This window comes from Clytia hemisphaerica, unplaced genomic scaffold, assembly GCF_902728285.1.
Source record: "Clytia hemisphaerica strain Z4C2 unplaced genomic scaffold, Clytia hemisphaerica genome assembly, whole genome shotgun sequence".
NCBI lineage: Eukaryota > Metazoa > Cnidaria > Hydrozoa > Leptothecata > Clytiidae > Clytia > Clytia hemisphaerica.
The window spans coordinates 1,238,823-1,255,466 of NW_027104472.1; the positions used below are offsets into that span (position 1 = coordinate 1,238,823).

The window sequence follows — 16,644 nt, forward strand, 5'->3', positions numbered from 1 at the left end:
AATTGGACTTAGGCCTCTTCAAAACTTAACAAACTTATTTTGGTGGACTTAGGCCTTTTTATTGTAAAAAGTTGATGGACTTAGGCCCTTAATTGTAAAAAGATGATGGACTTAGGCCTCTTTTGAATTAAACATCACTTTTATCAGAGCTTCAGTATGAAGTTTTGAACCTTTTTAACTTTAAAAACTACTTGTTATGTACATCAAAAGAGAGCAAATGAGCCAGAGATTGAGAAAAACTAAAGATCTCAAATTTCATAAAAATGGACTTAGGCCCCTTTTGAACTGGGGGGGGTACCTGGACTTAGGCCCCTTTTGAATTAAGGTAGCGAAATTGAAATGAATTTAAAATGAAATTAAAATAAAAGTAAAATTAAATTTAATTGAGCTTTTTTATTGTTTTTCGATCAGCTAATTCATTATATCGCTAATGTCTCTGTAGGCCACCATGCTGTTCTCACAGACCCGATAGGATTTTTTTATCCAGTGAGGGGAAAGGTAACGGATCAAAACTGGATGGGGGATTGAGGGTATTCCCATGTTTTTTATGGGTGGGGATAAATTGTTTTCGTGCAAAAAAATTCATTCGGGGGTGGCTCGGGTAAGATATGGTATGTCTCTAAAATTGAAAATTTCCACAATCTTTAAATCGCAATATTCGAAGGGTATGAAGGGTACTATTATGTAGTTTCCAACCTGGGTGTAACACGATTGTTTTTTCGCTCATTTTCACGAAAAACAGCAAAAAAGATTATGACGTCGTAATCGATGACGGAGGCAGTTTCTTATAAACAAGGTTCCAACTCTGAAATTTGCGGTTTTTACTAAAAATGCTTTTGCGAATTTAGTGGCCTATCAAAAAGATGATATATTGCTATTATGATACACGTTTTTTTTATTAGAACACCTAAAATTTGGCTGAGCCTGGATGTGCTTATTTTTTTGGCAGTTTTCAGCCTAAAATGTTCTTAAATGCGTTCTTAATTTTTCAGACTACTCTAAATCGGCAATATCATGCAAAATAAAGAGCACTTAAAATTGGCAAAATTTGGACAATATTTGACTCTCGATTTTAGAAAATCCAACCCTAAGTTCGGTTAAAACTGCTTGAAAAGAGGAAAAAATTATAGTTTCTTGTCATTTTTTTCCAAACTGAGGCTGGGCATGTTCATACGATGTTCTTAATTTTCGAAGAATTTCAGCCTCAGTGTTCTTATAAACTGGGTTCTAATAAAAAATAAAACGTGTATACTTTTGAGCTCACTAAATGAATTTAGTACCTACTGTACTCATCAGATACCTAATTTGATAAAAAATATTGAATCAAAAATATTAAGACTCCAAATTACTAAACTTCAACAAAGTTCTATCTGAAAACAAACTTTATCCGCCTTTTTCCGATAAAATCTTGTTCAATTGTAAAAATTAATCTCACGAACACGGCGCTATAGTGGCAACATAGTCCATATAAAAAACCCTGGTCTGGAAGCCTTTTGTTTCTTTCCATCGTTTCTTACTTGAACTTGCATTGAGAAATTAGTGATTAAATTACGTGATTAAATCTTAAACCAATCCCAAGGGGAGTACTTGGTAACGTGATCAAAAACTGAGCAAATCGATTTTCATCTTTTGATATCAACAAAGGAAAAAGCTAACAAAAAGTTAAAACAATAAGCTTCCAGACCAAGGTTTTTTTATAAGTACTATTGTGGCAACGAAATTCTATTTAAAAGACGCGAGTTAGAGCTTTGTTAAATGAGAGAGCGGTATAATAGACGATATCGGATTTAGATAAATGCAATGCATTCTGGTTTCTAGGGACTCTCAAAGGAATTATAATAGATCAATTATAATAGATTATAATTCCTTTGAGAGTCCCTAGAAACCAGAATGATTGCATTTATCTAAATCCGATATCGTCTATTGTTATTTTCGATCCAGATATAAATAAGATTCTTTCTCTCAGTAGATTGCGATAGAAAATTGTTGTAGCCCGCTAAACCTAGAAAACACTGTTAGAACTGTAAGATTGAATTGAAAATTAAAAACTACGCTTGAATCTGTTAAATAAATGTCACATTAGCTTATCCAGTTATTTATCTCCACACTTGAAACATGCGGTATAATACTTGCTCTATGCCATCGAAAGCCCGCGATCGAACTCGTAACGTTAGCTCGACATCGAGTTTAAAATTGTTGCACAATCCAAAATATCACAGATTGGTTTAATCGGAATAATCATTACGTCATCGACAGTTCAATCGAATTTATGATTTCATCTACCTCAGCCATCGCACCAACGCCTAAAATGAAAATATCAATTTTGTTTCTATGTTCAATTAACAGATATTCAATTTCCAAGGAGATTGAATTGGTTTTTGTGATAAAATTCGCATTTTACTTTTTACAAAAGTTTGTCCGCCTTTTCGTGGACTATACCGAATTCTACCTAATGATGGGCTTTCCAAACATTTCTAACCCTAATCATTCATTTACTAATTATCAATAGGGAGGACCCCTATACGGTTGACGCTCTCCCAAAAAACATGAATACGGAGGTTAGAGGATATAACATTGTTTTGGAAATTTACCCCGCGGACATTGTGAATTATGACCCCCGGACAACAGTTCTCACCCCAAGACAAGCATCAGTTGACCCCCGGACATTCAAAACTACCTTAAGCAGAATAAGTTTGCCCCAAAACAAGGCAAATCGTGCAGATTTTTCACAACCCGGCCCCCGGACAAAATATTCAATATATCCTCCACCTCATGTACAAAAGCGTTCTGGAAGAGCCCATTCGACGTTCTATTATTCGGTGGACTCTATTATTCGATAATATTGAAAGATACCGTCAACAAAAAGCTCTACTACATATTCTGTACACTCCTTTATGAAAATCGAATTAGAGAGTGTCGTCTTCTGTTTTGTGAAAAAGGAGGATAAATTGATGCAGCTCGACGAAAGTAATTTTTATATACCTGTATCTCCACATGCAAGCTTCTTGGAAATCGGTGCTATCATTTTATATCCCCATGACAACAAGGTTTGGACATGTAATGACGTCAAAGGGTGGCTCCACATCAGGGTGTTCATAGCGGGCGCAATTAGTATTGGTTTTTTGAAATCCCATGCATGGCATAGTGAGCACTATAAAACATTCATTGTGTCTCAAAAAAAATCAGACAAATATTTATATAAAGTAAATCCTCAAAACTCATTATCCGAACTGGGTTTAGAATAATTGAAATAAGATCAAAATTCTCTACTTAATCAACAACAGATATTTAAGTTATTCAGTATTCAAGTCAAAAAATTTTGCATAAATTTACGAGGATTTTACTTTATATAAAAGTTTGTCCGCTTTTTTGGGACACGCTGTATATGGTGCGCTAATAAATGACTTCGTCAACTAACTAAAAGGTTTACTTCCAAATAAAGGTTTCGATTAAAATCAAATTACGTTCCTACCTATTTTCCAACACTACTTCATTTTATTCATAGTCATTTTTATATTTCAGCTTGAGCCTCTTATTACTTAAATCGTATATCAAAGGAATGAAATCACTTAATTGACGTCATCATAAAATGTCCCAAAAGTGCCCAAAATTGATTGCCGGTTTTTTTCTTCTGAAACTTAGAAGACCTACTAGCATGTTATCGCAAATCCCGTTCGATAACTTGGCCATAGTATTGGCGTCTAATGGTGCAATGCAGAGCACATCAGCCCATTTCATCAACTGTAAAAAAATAAAGAGAAATGATGTGTAATTTCAAGAAAGAAAGTAAAATCAAGCACTGAAGATCATTCCTCTCCAGTATTCATGAAATGCGCTATTGCAATGCCTTCCACGGACCAAACAGCTGATTGGTTGAAAGGCCCTTGAAAGTGACGTATTGACTGATTTTACGTCACTTAAAACCAATCAGCTGTTGGGTCCGTGATGTAATGTCAGAAGACATTGCAATGGTGCATATCATGAATACCTACTGTAATAAGCATTTCTTTCTTCATATTTTCGTTTTTTCAAAAGCCTTCTATGTTCCAGTGGTTATAGCAAGAGTATGTTTGAGCCAGAAAATGGAGCAAAATAGCACGTGTATTCTTGAAAATTTTGGTAAAGAAGGCAGAATTTTGAGATGTAGCTTCTTCATTACTCCACTGAGACAGAAATCCGTTTGAGACGGAAGGATTTTAACACTGAAATTAGCCTCATGTTTCTAGTTTTTCTACCGAGAGACCTTCTTATTCGACACCCTGATGTCCGGGCATACCGATCCCTTATTTATAAGGTACTCTATAGAAGTCTTATACTTCTATTCAATTCTATTTTGGGATTTATTTTTTAGTAGGCGTTATTGGGTGGGATACCATCCTCGTACGCCCCCAATTTGATAAAACAACATTTCCAAATTTATACTGATCTAATAGTACTTACATCTATGTGAAGAATCGGATCTCCTATTTTCTTCCAGTTCTATATACAAAGAAAAACATAAAACCGTACATCCTGTGCCCAAGTTCAGGAGTTGCCAAAAAGCCATTATGGTAATAACCGGGAGGGCACATTGCTATACATTGTACAAAGAAAAACATTAAAAAGTAATGAAACAACCCTGTGTTAATGACCCTTAAAACTTTTATACTCTGTATAGATAAAATCGAGAACCCTAATGCCAATGGGGATGGAAAATCACATGCTTGACTAAATGGCTGGAATTTCTTATTATATTTCGTATTATAACGTATTATTACTTTTTTAGACTCGACTTTTTTTACAAACATGAGAAATGATCAATTTGAGAGTTTTGGACTATTGAGTGAACATTTAGGTTAAAATTACATTTCTTCCTCAAAGCTTCAATTTATCTGTAACAAAGGAAACAGTTTTTTCTGTTAACCAAATACAAAATGACTATATTCTTATCAAATTCTGTGAAATTCACCCTAGAGGGTATTCTTAGGGTATTCTTAAAAAAAAGCGTGTATCCAGCGGAGAGAATCATAGTGTCTTTTCCCGTTGGAATAGGGCGTAATCATTCTAATAATTCGGCATAGTAGAAAATAAACAATGAAAATGAAAACATGAAAAAATATAATATTATCCTTTATCAATTATCGTATTATCATATAACACCCATAATACTGTATCAATCGGATTATAAACGACTCCAGTCTATTACTACCCCTGTACCGGACGATTACAACGTCCACAAGGGGCACTTGATTAAAAAACGACCGTACGTGCGGCCCAAAATTAGGTTAGTGGCTGAGAAAATTTTGCCAAAAAGTTGAGTAAATTTATGCGAAAAATCTATCCTTACGATGTATTTTCTTGACATTTCCTTTTCTATTTTAAGGCAAGAAAAGTTAGATTTCCAAAATTTTGCTCTAAAAAAGTCGTTTTCCTCACCTCTTACACATTTGGAGTGTACTCTTGGAAGGCTGAAAAACGCAAACTTATCTTTAACGTAAGTGCCACCCCCCGTCTACTTACACTCCATTCATCTTTATCTCTGTAGATTTGACAACCACACAACGATTCCATGTCCTCCTTTTCTTCTGGTTTAACGAAAAATTCCGCATTCTTTGTCAAAATCAATTTGATGGAAATCTATGGGTAGGAAAATATGAAAACTAACTATTCCACACAAAAATTCACACTCACAGTTTGTCCAAAACATTACCCATTACGTTACTGGAGCTGAGAATAATAAGCAGATATTCGACAAGAAAAATCGGATATCGAAAAATATTCAGTCGAGCTTGAAGGATATTTGACGAATCGAAGCTGAGAAACTTTTCCCGTAAATTTTCACTTTTACTTTTTCCAGACACGCTGAATAACGGAAGAAAAACTTTGAAGAACTATGAATACCTTTCCAAATTTTTCTTTCAACTTTTTGACCAATAAGGGTATCTTGATGGTTGCCACGCTCCCAGTTGCTGCTAGCAACAAATTAAATTCACAGCCAGTCTTTTCCATAGACTCGCGAGTTTCAGTCATGTCCTTTAATATTTCTTGATTGTACTTTTATCGTTTTATGTAATGTTAATTTTCTTTTTTTCCTCGGTAAGAATATAATAAAAATGAAGAGATTAAATAAAATGCAACCAATAAGACTTTACGTTAATGGTACAGGGGGGGTCCATGTACAATAGAGTGGCATGTATCAGTACTTTGTAGCAAATTTCGATTTTAAACACCCACCCACCCCTATAGTACAAAATGTACGAAATACTATCCAGCAAACTCCCAAAAACACCCCTCTTGGCTCTTTAGTACTATACACAAATACTAAGCAGAAAATCCGAAATTTGACCCTGACACACCCTGTATAGTACACGTATACTAAACAGCAAATCAGAAATTTGACCCTGACACCCCTATGTATAGTACACAAGTACTAAACAGCAAATTTTTGAAAACACCCACCCACCCCATGATACATGCCGCTTTTTTGTACATGGACCCCCCCTGAATGGTAAGGTAAGGTACCAAAACATATGATAGCAAACGTTTACATGTTTTTATAAGAACATCTAAAATATCTTTTACTCTGAGCTTTTGGAGTTTTGAGCCCAATAATGTTCTTAAAAAATATTCTCATTTATGTAATTTCCTAAGAACCTGATTATTGTTAGGGTTTGTAAAGCCAAATCTCTTAATTACCCCCAATTTTCTTTCCGCCAAAATTTCTCCCTTTAAAGTTTGTTCTTATAAAAAAACGTGTAAAGTGTTTTTATAAAAAAAACAGGAAAAGAAAACACTAATGACATTCAACGACTTAGACTTTTAGATTTCTTAGTTTCAGAATAATGGCTTCAAAGTAGTTTGATTTCGAAAACTTATTTCTTAAAGCCGGAGTCCAAGGTATCTTGGAAAATTACAGATAAAATCATAAGGAAACCATTTCATGAGGTTTGAAACCACTATTGGATGAAAAATATACAGAAATGTGGTACAGTAATCGCTACTTTTCGTTCGAAGTTGTTTGTTGTGATGATGAAAAATTTCTAAATAATAAACAATTGAAAATATTGATAATTGATAATTTAAATAATCTTAGCTAGAAAAGCTAAATAAATTTTTAAAAATGTAAATTTTGAATCATACAAGTGAATCATTTTAGACTAAAAGCTTTATAAACCTAAAATTCAAATTGAAATGCAATTTGAAATGTATGTCCCTAAAAATATTAAAAGCATTTACAATATTGATAATAATTATTGGAAGAAAAAATTCATTCTAAAATATACAAAAAATCTGTTTTCAACCATAAAATTTACAAACCCTCAAAGAATATATTTTTATCTCGATACTAGAAATTACATCAAAAATCACCTAAATATAATGAATCAGAAGTATTGGAACCAAAAATTGACAAAAAATGTAACAGATTTTCTCCAAGTTTAGAAACAAAGCAAATTGACTGAATATTAGATCGATTTCCCATAGCATTATTTTTAATTCGTCCAATTGAACGTAAGTCCTTTGAAGTAGAATAAATAAATAATAGAAAGAAAAACATTCTCAACATCTACTCTTGGAAACAATTATTTATTCAAGTTGATAGCTCTTTAAAGCCGAAGCCTAATTCTAAAAAAATCCCTTCAAATCAATGAGAACTTCTACAAAGAACACAAACCAAATTGCATAGTAGGTCTGGACCCAAGTCTTTATATAAGTAAAGAGGTAAGTCTAATTTTTGGGAAAATAACATAAGCAAAATCTAAAGTTGATACAAATAACCAATTAAGTTAGTAGCTCTTCAAAACCACCATCAGCTGTGTCAAAATCACCAAAATCGTCGTCGTCATCGCTAAGTGAATCTGCAGTATTGAAGTCCTCCATGAACGCACTGTTATCAAATGCCCTTGATGGTGTATTATTCGAATTGGTTTTTGATTTGCTGGTACTGTTTGTATTGTTGACCATCTTGAAACTTGCAACTGGTGAGTTGTATGAAGAATCCATACTAGATCCTGCATCAATGGTTCCATTAGTCTTAGGTGTCTCTATTGTCCTTGTTTGATGAGAATCTAAAGCTTTTGGTGTTTGATTTGCGGAGGTGCTTGGGGATTTTGAGGTGTTGGAAAGAGTACTTTGTGGAGTGGGGTTTAAGGATGTTTTAGTTGATTGTGGGGTGTTGATCATGGCTTTTGTAGTGATTGGTGTTGCATCGATAACTGCTGTTTTGGGTGTCGTCGTCAAGTCTATTTGATTATGTACTGGTGTTTTATCGGCAACAATGAATGTACTGTCACTTTTGTTTGTTGGTGTGGCTTCAGCCTCAGATTGTACTGATGATAAAGCACTTGAAAATGAAGCGTCTGTTTTGATTGAGGAAACGTTAAAAAAGTCTTGTTCAGTATCATCATGTTTTAAAGGAGTATTTGTCAGGGATGACCCTCCACTTGTGATTGATGAAAAGTCTGGAGTAAAGGGTCTTGATGTGGTGGTAGTAGTGTTTCTAGTATAGTTTATTGTGGATGAGATATCATAAGTGGTAGCAGCCGTTGATGTAACTGCATGTAATTCCACTGGTTGTAACGCATTTAATGCGTCACCAGCAAGGATGGTAGCTTGAACGCTGTGTTGTAAAGTCTTTTCAAAATGCTCATGGTCACTTTCATTATCCAAACCTGGAAAATATTTCATATTGATCACAGTTTTGATATTTTGGAAAAAAAGTTAAGGATTAAAGGGACATTAAAGTAGTAAAATGTAAACATTGCGCGAACCACGTGTCATTAAAGAGAACAATTAAAATCACGTGTCCAAAACAAACTTGTAAAACAATTGAACAATCAAAATTAGCCATATTTGGTTTGATTTATTATTTTGACATGTGACATTTGTCTTGATTTTGTATCCGCATCAAACAGTTTGTTTACAAATTTCGCAAGTACTGTTATGTCCCTTTAAAGGCTTCTGACAGCTGCACATACAGACATGTTTTGCTGTTGACTTGAACAAAGACAGAAATCTAAATCGTAAATCAACCTAGATATGTACCATGTCATAGAACTTGTTCATTTAAATGTTTTATTTTTAAATAAGAGTGACATCGTTTGCTTACTCATCAGTTTCAATTCACAAGGTTTTTCACATTGGATTGACACGGATGTGAGCAAGATTGGTCAGAAAAAGGAGAAGAAAAGCATTTTTTGCTTATATATCAGCATAATAAAAGAATAGCAAGACACTGTCCTGATATGAAATATGTGCATATTCAGAGTAAAGTAAAGTCTCACAAGGGGACTTCAGAGATGCTTGCATCATACAAATAATTGGTGAGAATTTTACAAGTACTTGAATGAAAACTTTTTTGATTACTAGTATTTGTCAGATTTTTCACTGGTGTTTTTTGATTGGGTATTTCATATAAAAAAGAATGATAAGACGAAACAAAAGCAAGCAACCTCTCTAGAGAAGATTTAATTTATCGATGCCTGTGCTCCTTAGTCCAAACCCAAAAACGCACCAATTTAAGGAATGAATGATAGCTTACTATGTGCATTTTTCTTTGCAGATTTCGCTTTCACTGTCTCTAAGAACGCATCGAAATCTTCAACATCTAAGTTTGGACTGGTGACATCAATTTGTTCTTCAGCAAGCCATTTTGAAAATTCCACTGAATTATTCATTCTCAACTTCATCAAAGCGTTTTTATCAAGAGGCTGAAAGTTATAAGAAAACATAGTTGACAGTTAAAAGTTATGTTTAAAGTTGCAAATGGAAACAGTTAAAAGGGCTACATACATAATATATCGAAAACGTGACCACAATTTATTGTATTGTGAGCTGTGATTTTCTGATTTTGGCGTTAAGATCTTTTTTAATGATTTGTAAAACAATTGATTGCTCAGTGGAGAGTCATCTTTAAGTAAGTAAGCCTGGTAGCGCAGTCGGGGGCAATCTGAAGGTTCCTCTTTTGATAGCTAAATATCAAAAGGTAGGAGAGGGCACCACTCTTTCTCCCTGGATTGCACCACTAACCCTAGATCCTACTCATAATTACTGAGCATCAAACAGAGAGAATCTTTGGTATGACCCAGCTGGGGGTTAAAAATACAATCTTGCCCACGGTAGCCGTATGCTCTACCACTGCGCTACAGTTGCAGTTAGGACAGTACAAACTTCAAACCTTTTTAGATTTACTGGCTCTAGCTGCTTCCCTTTTTGCTTCAATGTATGCCTGGAAGAGAAAATATTTTCAAAGTGGAATTGTTGTGGAATGCTAGGTGTCTGGTGGCTACTATTGAAATCAGACATTGATTTGAAACACTAATTGAAATTCACCAATTCCACTAGGCAACAACAGGGTTTCTATGGCGTCCATCAGTAACGTTAATAAAGCCTGGTATACCAGTAGACGAGGTTGTCAAAGTCAAAGCAAAAAGAAGTCTTTATTGCAAAATTGTATTTTATGTTGATATTAAACATGAACTTTTGACTTTTGACTATGCAGTTTCTTTTCCATGGTGAAAATGTAATAAAAAGGGCAAACCTCATCTTCAAGTCTTGCATCTTCCTCTTGTTGCTCAAGCTTTATTGATGAAAATAAAATAGTTGGCTTGCATTTTTAAGGTTGCGATATGGAAATTGTAATAATTTTAGATATCATAAAAATAAAGGAAAAGTAAATTAAAGAAAATTAGCAAATTCCCATTTTTCTCATTCAAAAATCAGCTCTCACATACTTTAATCGTAGAAATTTTAGCGAGACTAATTTTAGCGATTTAGCGAGTTTTCCCTGTTTTCGCTAAGATAACATTCCCTAAAACACGCCGAATCGCTAGATCGCTCAAATTTATCCCCGCGAAATTTCTGGTTATATTGCCTTGATACATTTTTATCAATAGAAAGGGTTTCAGTGCAAAAAAATGCTAGAAAACGAATTCAATCAATAATGTAATACGAGTATTCGCTAAAATTTATCCACGCGAAATTTTTTGAAATCGTGATTCGCTAAAATAAATCCAAAAAAATCAAGATTTTCCTGTCTCGCTAATATACGCTAAAATTAGTCTCGCTAAAATTTCTACGATTAAAGTACCGGGTGCGCCACAAAAAAGTTTCTCTCTTTAAAAGTAATTTTCTCAAAATCTAAAAATTTTAAAAGAACCATTCCTATTTTATTGGAACGAAGAAGAATTAACTTAAATTTTGATGGGTCATTTATTGAATTCGATTCATTAGATCAAAAGTTATGCTCAATTGATTAAAAAGTTACTTTTGGAAAGTGCTCAAAAACGTTAAAAATCGACCTATCAAATTATTCAATAGCATAATGACATGATATATCAGTATTTTTGTTTCAGTCATTAACAAGCTAGATGCTGAATGGACCTACCTGATGATGAAAGTTAGATAGCAATGCGAGGAGAAAAAAATCAGTCAGAAAAATATCGTTTAGCGAAAATGCATAACGCAATAAATTCATCATTGATTGTTGATGGGGGGAGAGGGAAGGGTTGTAGGGAAAAATTAATAGAAAGTTCTGGTCGCAAAAATCAGTTTTATTGACAATTGAATCATGCTTGATGGTGAGCATTGTTATCAATAATGTTTTTGTGTGAAGAACATAGAAATACAAGGAAAACATATAATGAAAATCTGAAAAGACGGCGATTTCCGGCATTTTCAACCGGAAAAAAATTTTTCTCAAAAATCGAACTCGGCCATGTTTTGAGCATTGCAAATACGCATCTTTCTGCAAAAAATCAGAAAAAGCTAAAGATGAAAATTCGAGAAAATGTAAAAAAAAAACGGTTTTTCCTCCGGCATATTTCTGGCATTTTCGGCCGGGAAAAAATATTTTTCGAAAATCGGGCTCCGTCACATTTTAGGTATTGTCATTTTGCATCAGTGTGCAAAATTTCATGAAAAAATATAAAGTACAGCTCGAGAAATTCAAGAAAAAACCGTTTTTCCGGCGAAAATAGGCTGTTCTGCTGGCGATTTTTAGAAAGTTTCCGGCTTCAAAAATCACTTTTATTGACAATTAAAACCATGCTTGATGGTGGGCATTGCTAACAATAATGTTTTTGTGTGAAAAAACAACGAAATATAAGGAAAAAGTCCAATGAAAATCTGCAAAAACGGCGATTTCCGGGATATTTCCGGCATTTTCAGCCGGAAGAATTTTTCTCAAAAATCGGACTAATCCATGTTTTTAGGCATTGCTAATACGCATCTTTGTGCAAAAAATCAGAAAAAACTAATGATGAAATCTCGAGAAAATGCCAAAAAAACGGTTTTTTCCGGCATTTTCCGGCATTTTTCGGCCGGAAAATGAATTTTTTTCGAAAATCGGGCTCCGTCACATTTTGGGCATTACCATTTTGCATCTTTGTGCCAAAAATTAGAAAAAACTAATGAGCCAATCCCGAGAAAAGCTAGTAACGAACGGACGAACGGACGAACAGAGGTTAATTTATAGGACCTACAGCCCACCGGGGTTGGTCCAAAAATGATAATTAGCTGTCTTAATTACCTTTTGTTATTTAAAGGAAGGTTGAATTTCAATGAAAGGAAGAAAATTCGTCGAAAAAGGCCAAAAAATCTGGTAGAATTCATAAAAATACATCAAATATGGGTTTCGAGGTAGATTCAGCCTTACATAGACTTTAATCCAGTCTAGAACCAAAAATCTGAGGAAAATTTCGGTAAAACTAAATCAAATTAATTTTGATGAAGATTTTGAACCCTTTCGACCCTTCAGTTTCAAAATTTATGTGTTTAGTTAATGAAAAATGCTCTTAATCATGTAAAGGCTATTGCGATTGCCAAATTTAAAGTAAAAATTTGATAGGTCGATTTTTAACGTTTTCGAGCACTTTCTGAAAGTAACATTTATATTCAATTGGACTTAACTTTTGATCTAATGAATCGAATTTAATAAATGACCCATCAAAATTTAAGTCTACCTTTCTTCTTTCCAATGAAATAGGAATGGTTCTTTTAAAAATTTTAGATTTCGAGAAAATTAGTTTCAAAGAGAGAAACTTTTTTGTGGCGCACCCGGTAGTATCAGCCTACTTAAGGAGCGGGACACTCAATTCTTAAATTCATAAAATTTGAGGAAGAGCCTTTTGTTAAAGGAAATGAAGATTGTATCTTACAACCTTATAATAGTATCTAAATATTAGGAAAATGGGGGTTAAACATGGAAAAAGGATGACCAAAAAATGTAAATAGAAGCAATTACAATGTCTTCTTGTTGACGACCGATCATTTCTTGATGAGCCAGCAATTCATTGAACTTCCCCTTCTTCAGTAAATCTTTCTCAACATCCGAAACTATACGCCTGGAACAGGTATATTCAAGAATTATGATGTTCAAAGAACTGTCTTTTTGAAAAAAAATAGACATTTAATGTGACAGTGTTGCAATTGTTGGGTATATGGCCAGTCAACTAGGCCATCTAAGAACTGTGTGAAACATTGGAAGGAACCGGGATTCTTAATATGAATCCTGCATTTTTATAGATATTATTTGTGAAACTTATATTTATCATGAAGTTACTTTGATGATACAATGCTTTTATCCATCAATAGATGCTTAGCCAACCGAAGTCGGAAGCGTGATATCATGAAGTTACCATAACCTTTTGTAACAGATGGTTTAAATTCAAACCTTTTTTATTTGAGTCAAAAATCAAATCTCCCATGAAAATAAATTAGATTAGAGTAGACTTACTGTGACGGTTGATAGAAATCCTCCTAAAAATCAAAAAGCAAACAGTTATATTGCCTATTTTGTTTTTGCATACAATACTTTAGAGTACATTTCTATTTAGGGCTACATACACTACACAATATATTGAAAAGTTGCCTTCAATACATTGGCAGTTCGATTTACAATGTTTCAACAATATAGGGAGATTGTCTTCAGAAATACAAGCAATACTTTCATGGCAATGTTTTGTAGAAGAGATCAAATTTTGCCCATTTTCTTATAAAAAAACATGTTTATTCTATCTAGCTCAGCTGAACACAAAAACATTTTTTGTGTGCATTAAAAACCTCACAATTTGTTAAATTTAGTAGCTTTAAAAATCGGTTGAAAATTGGAATGGAACAAACTTGACAAATTTTTTGAGATGCATTGTATGGATAAAACAAGCAGTAAAAAATCAAAGTAGAAACTGAATTTGATAAAATCACTGAAACAATACTGTACTGGACATAAGAAAGAAAATAGAAATACAAAAATATAAAATAATTACCTCTTCAATCAAGTTTTCAAACTGAAAATAAATATTTAAGAATAGTTAGATACGACAAGACAATGTTGGTGTTCCAGTTTATCATTGTTTTCAAAATGAAACTATATTTTCAACCCCTGAGCTCTTACAGGTACAGCTTACAGGTAGTGCCCTGTTTTATCTCATTTACGCAATATCTGAGTGCCATAATACTTCTGGAAAAGTTAACTAAAGTTGCTTAAAAGTGTGCACTTGTTTTTTGCTGCAATGTGGAAAACCATAAGTCAGCATTATAAGACAAATCTCTTGAAAGTGGTTTCCAGATGGTATTGCTGGGTATTGAAGAAAAACATGCATGCATAAGACAATAACTTGGAAACAATCATTATCAAACACAAAGGGTCCAGGCCATATTTTGCTAAAGAAGGGTAGATCCATTACTTCAAGGCTGTCTATTTCAAAAAGCGATAACTAAAATATTGCAAAAAATTCTCTATGTACATACAAACCTCTATCGTGTATTCTTGTTCATTGTATCTGGCCCTTTGAGTGCTAAAATTAAAAAAAAAGAATTACAAATTTTTAAATTTCAATCCTATCCCCTTTAAAAATAAACAATAGAAATTTTCAAACTGACTATTTAAAAAAATTAGAAATTTAGCTATATGATTATTAATATTATAGAAAATGTAGAAGAAGTGCCCTTTACCTTAAGGGAAGAAGTTTTGGAGGAATTAAAATTAGGCGGTAGGTTTTGCTGGATTTGGCCAAAATCAGCTAATCAATTAAATTTATACCAAATTTAAACATAGTGCGGAAAGGGGTCTGATCCCCCTTCTTGGCATCCCCCAACCTTTAAAACTGCCTATCCCCCAAGGGTTTTGAGCTAAATTTTTTATGGTTAAATAAAAAAGGGAAGGGAAACAGTACAGAAAAATTAAGTCTGGCAAATTTAATACAACTTTTTAGTGAAAATAAAGAACTTCCTTCCATGAAGGTACCAAATTTCATAACAGTGCTGGAAAATAATCTACAATATTTGTAAGCCCCCTCCCTTCTTAAACGACCCTGCCTTCTTAAATGACCCCCCCCTCCTTGCTAACCCCCCCTTTTTAATGAACATTTCTGATCCCCCTTCTTCGCTTTTTTGGAAGGTGTCATCCCCCTTAAGAAAGGGGGGTGGGTCCGAACTATGTTAAATCACTGTATTCATTCCTCAAATATGTGCTAGATTCCAGAACTTCAAAAGATTTTTTTATTAAAATAGTGTTTTTTGGCCAAAAATATCTTTTTTGCAAAAACTTCACATTCTGCCCAATTAAAAATATTTTTTCGGCCATCTGCCAAACTAAATTCCTGCCAAAATTTCTTCCCCTAATTTTCAAAAAAAAAAGTGATCAAAAGTAAGTCATTGAAAAATAAAGTTGATATTTCAATGCTTTGATTCTCTCAAAAATTTGATTTATTATATAATTACTCCATAGTGCCGGAAAAGTTGGAAACAATTTAGTTAATAATATTGGTACTGACCTTTTAGTTCCACATAAGCTCCTTGCAATGGAAGAAAGACAACCACAGGACTCCATTTAAATTTTTCTTTATTATTTAAAAATATATAATTAATTCAAAGGACTCCATTTAAATTTTTCTTTATTATTTAAAAATATATAATTAATTCAAAGGTTTATAGATTGAAAAAAGACACAATACTCTTTTGCAAAGTTGACAACAGAAGCTTGCGCAAAGGAATTTTATGGTTGATTATTATTCTTTAAGTGTTGAGGCCTACCTTTTGCCATTAAGAGTGACGTTTAATGATTACCCTGTAGCAGCCAATATTTGTCAAAATTGAAAATTTTTTGTAACAGTCAATTAAGAAAATTAATATTATATCTAGAATTATTAAAGAAATGAGGCTAAGTGACCAAGGTTTTTCGTTAGTTTAGCATATATATATAATCTTGGATCATAATCTTGACCATTTTGGTAAATTATACCAAATTTCGAGACAGAAATACCTCTTTATTTACTTCACTAGGACCAAGAACCTTCTTAGAAAAAAAGAAGTTTGAACACTGTTCATAATAATCCCAATGATTTATCTAAAAAATCTAAAAAAAATTGTTGGAAAAACTAATGATAAAATCTCGAGAAAATGCCAAAAAACCAGTTTTTCCAGCATATTTCCAGCATTTTCAGCCTGAAAAATAATTTTTTTCAAAAATAAATGAGTAGTGAAGGCATAGTCGGTAAACTTAACCAAGCATGTTAATTTTTATTTTTCATACATGTTTCGATTTAATAATCATCATCAGTGTTTTTAGTTCTAAAAATAGATAAATAAAAATTATATCATGTGTCACAAATAAATAGTGTATATACAGAATCAGTCACAAGTATAAAAATCAGCTTTTCAAAGTTTTTT

General features: G+C 33.3%; 2 protein-coding genes across 2 annotated transcripts; both read right to left on the reverse strand.

The window, feature by feature from the left end:
- Positions 1–1,928: 1,928 nt before the first annotated feature.
- LOC136821305 (phosphopantothenoylcysteine decarboxylase-like) lies at positions 1,929–6,075 on the reverse strand. Its single transcript, XM_067077537.1, has 5 exons — positions 5,881–6,075; positions 4,441–4,479; positions 3,652–3,741; positions 2,983–3,151; positions 1,929–2,303 (listed from the first exon to the last, which is right to left on the reverse strand). Exons 1-5 carry the CDS (start codon positions 6,007–6,009, stop codon positions 2,242–2,244), a joined length of 489 nt encoding a protein of 162 aa, XP_066933638.1. The 5' UTR covers positions 6,010–6,075; the 3' UTR covers positions 1,929–2,241.
- A 968-nt stretch (positions 6,076–7,043) lies between these two features.
- Positions 7,044–15,851, reverse strand: LOC136821375 (AP-1 complex-associated regulatory protein-like). The gene is made up of 9 exons (XM_067077611.1): positions 15,750–15,851; positions 14,729–14,771; positions 14,241–14,261; positions 13,712–13,734; positions 13,220–13,319; positions 10,517–10,555; positions 10,154–10,204; positions 9,518–9,686; positions 7,044–8,648 (listed from the first exon to the last, which is right to left on the reverse strand). The coding sequence occupies exons 1-9, from the start codon at positions 15,803–15,805 to the stop codon at positions 7,759–7,761; spliced, it is 1,392 nt and encodes a 463-aa protein (XP_066933712.1). The 5' UTR covers positions 15,806–15,851; the 3' UTR covers positions 7,044–7,758.
- Between the last annotated feature and the right edge of the window lie 793 nt (positions 15,852–16,644).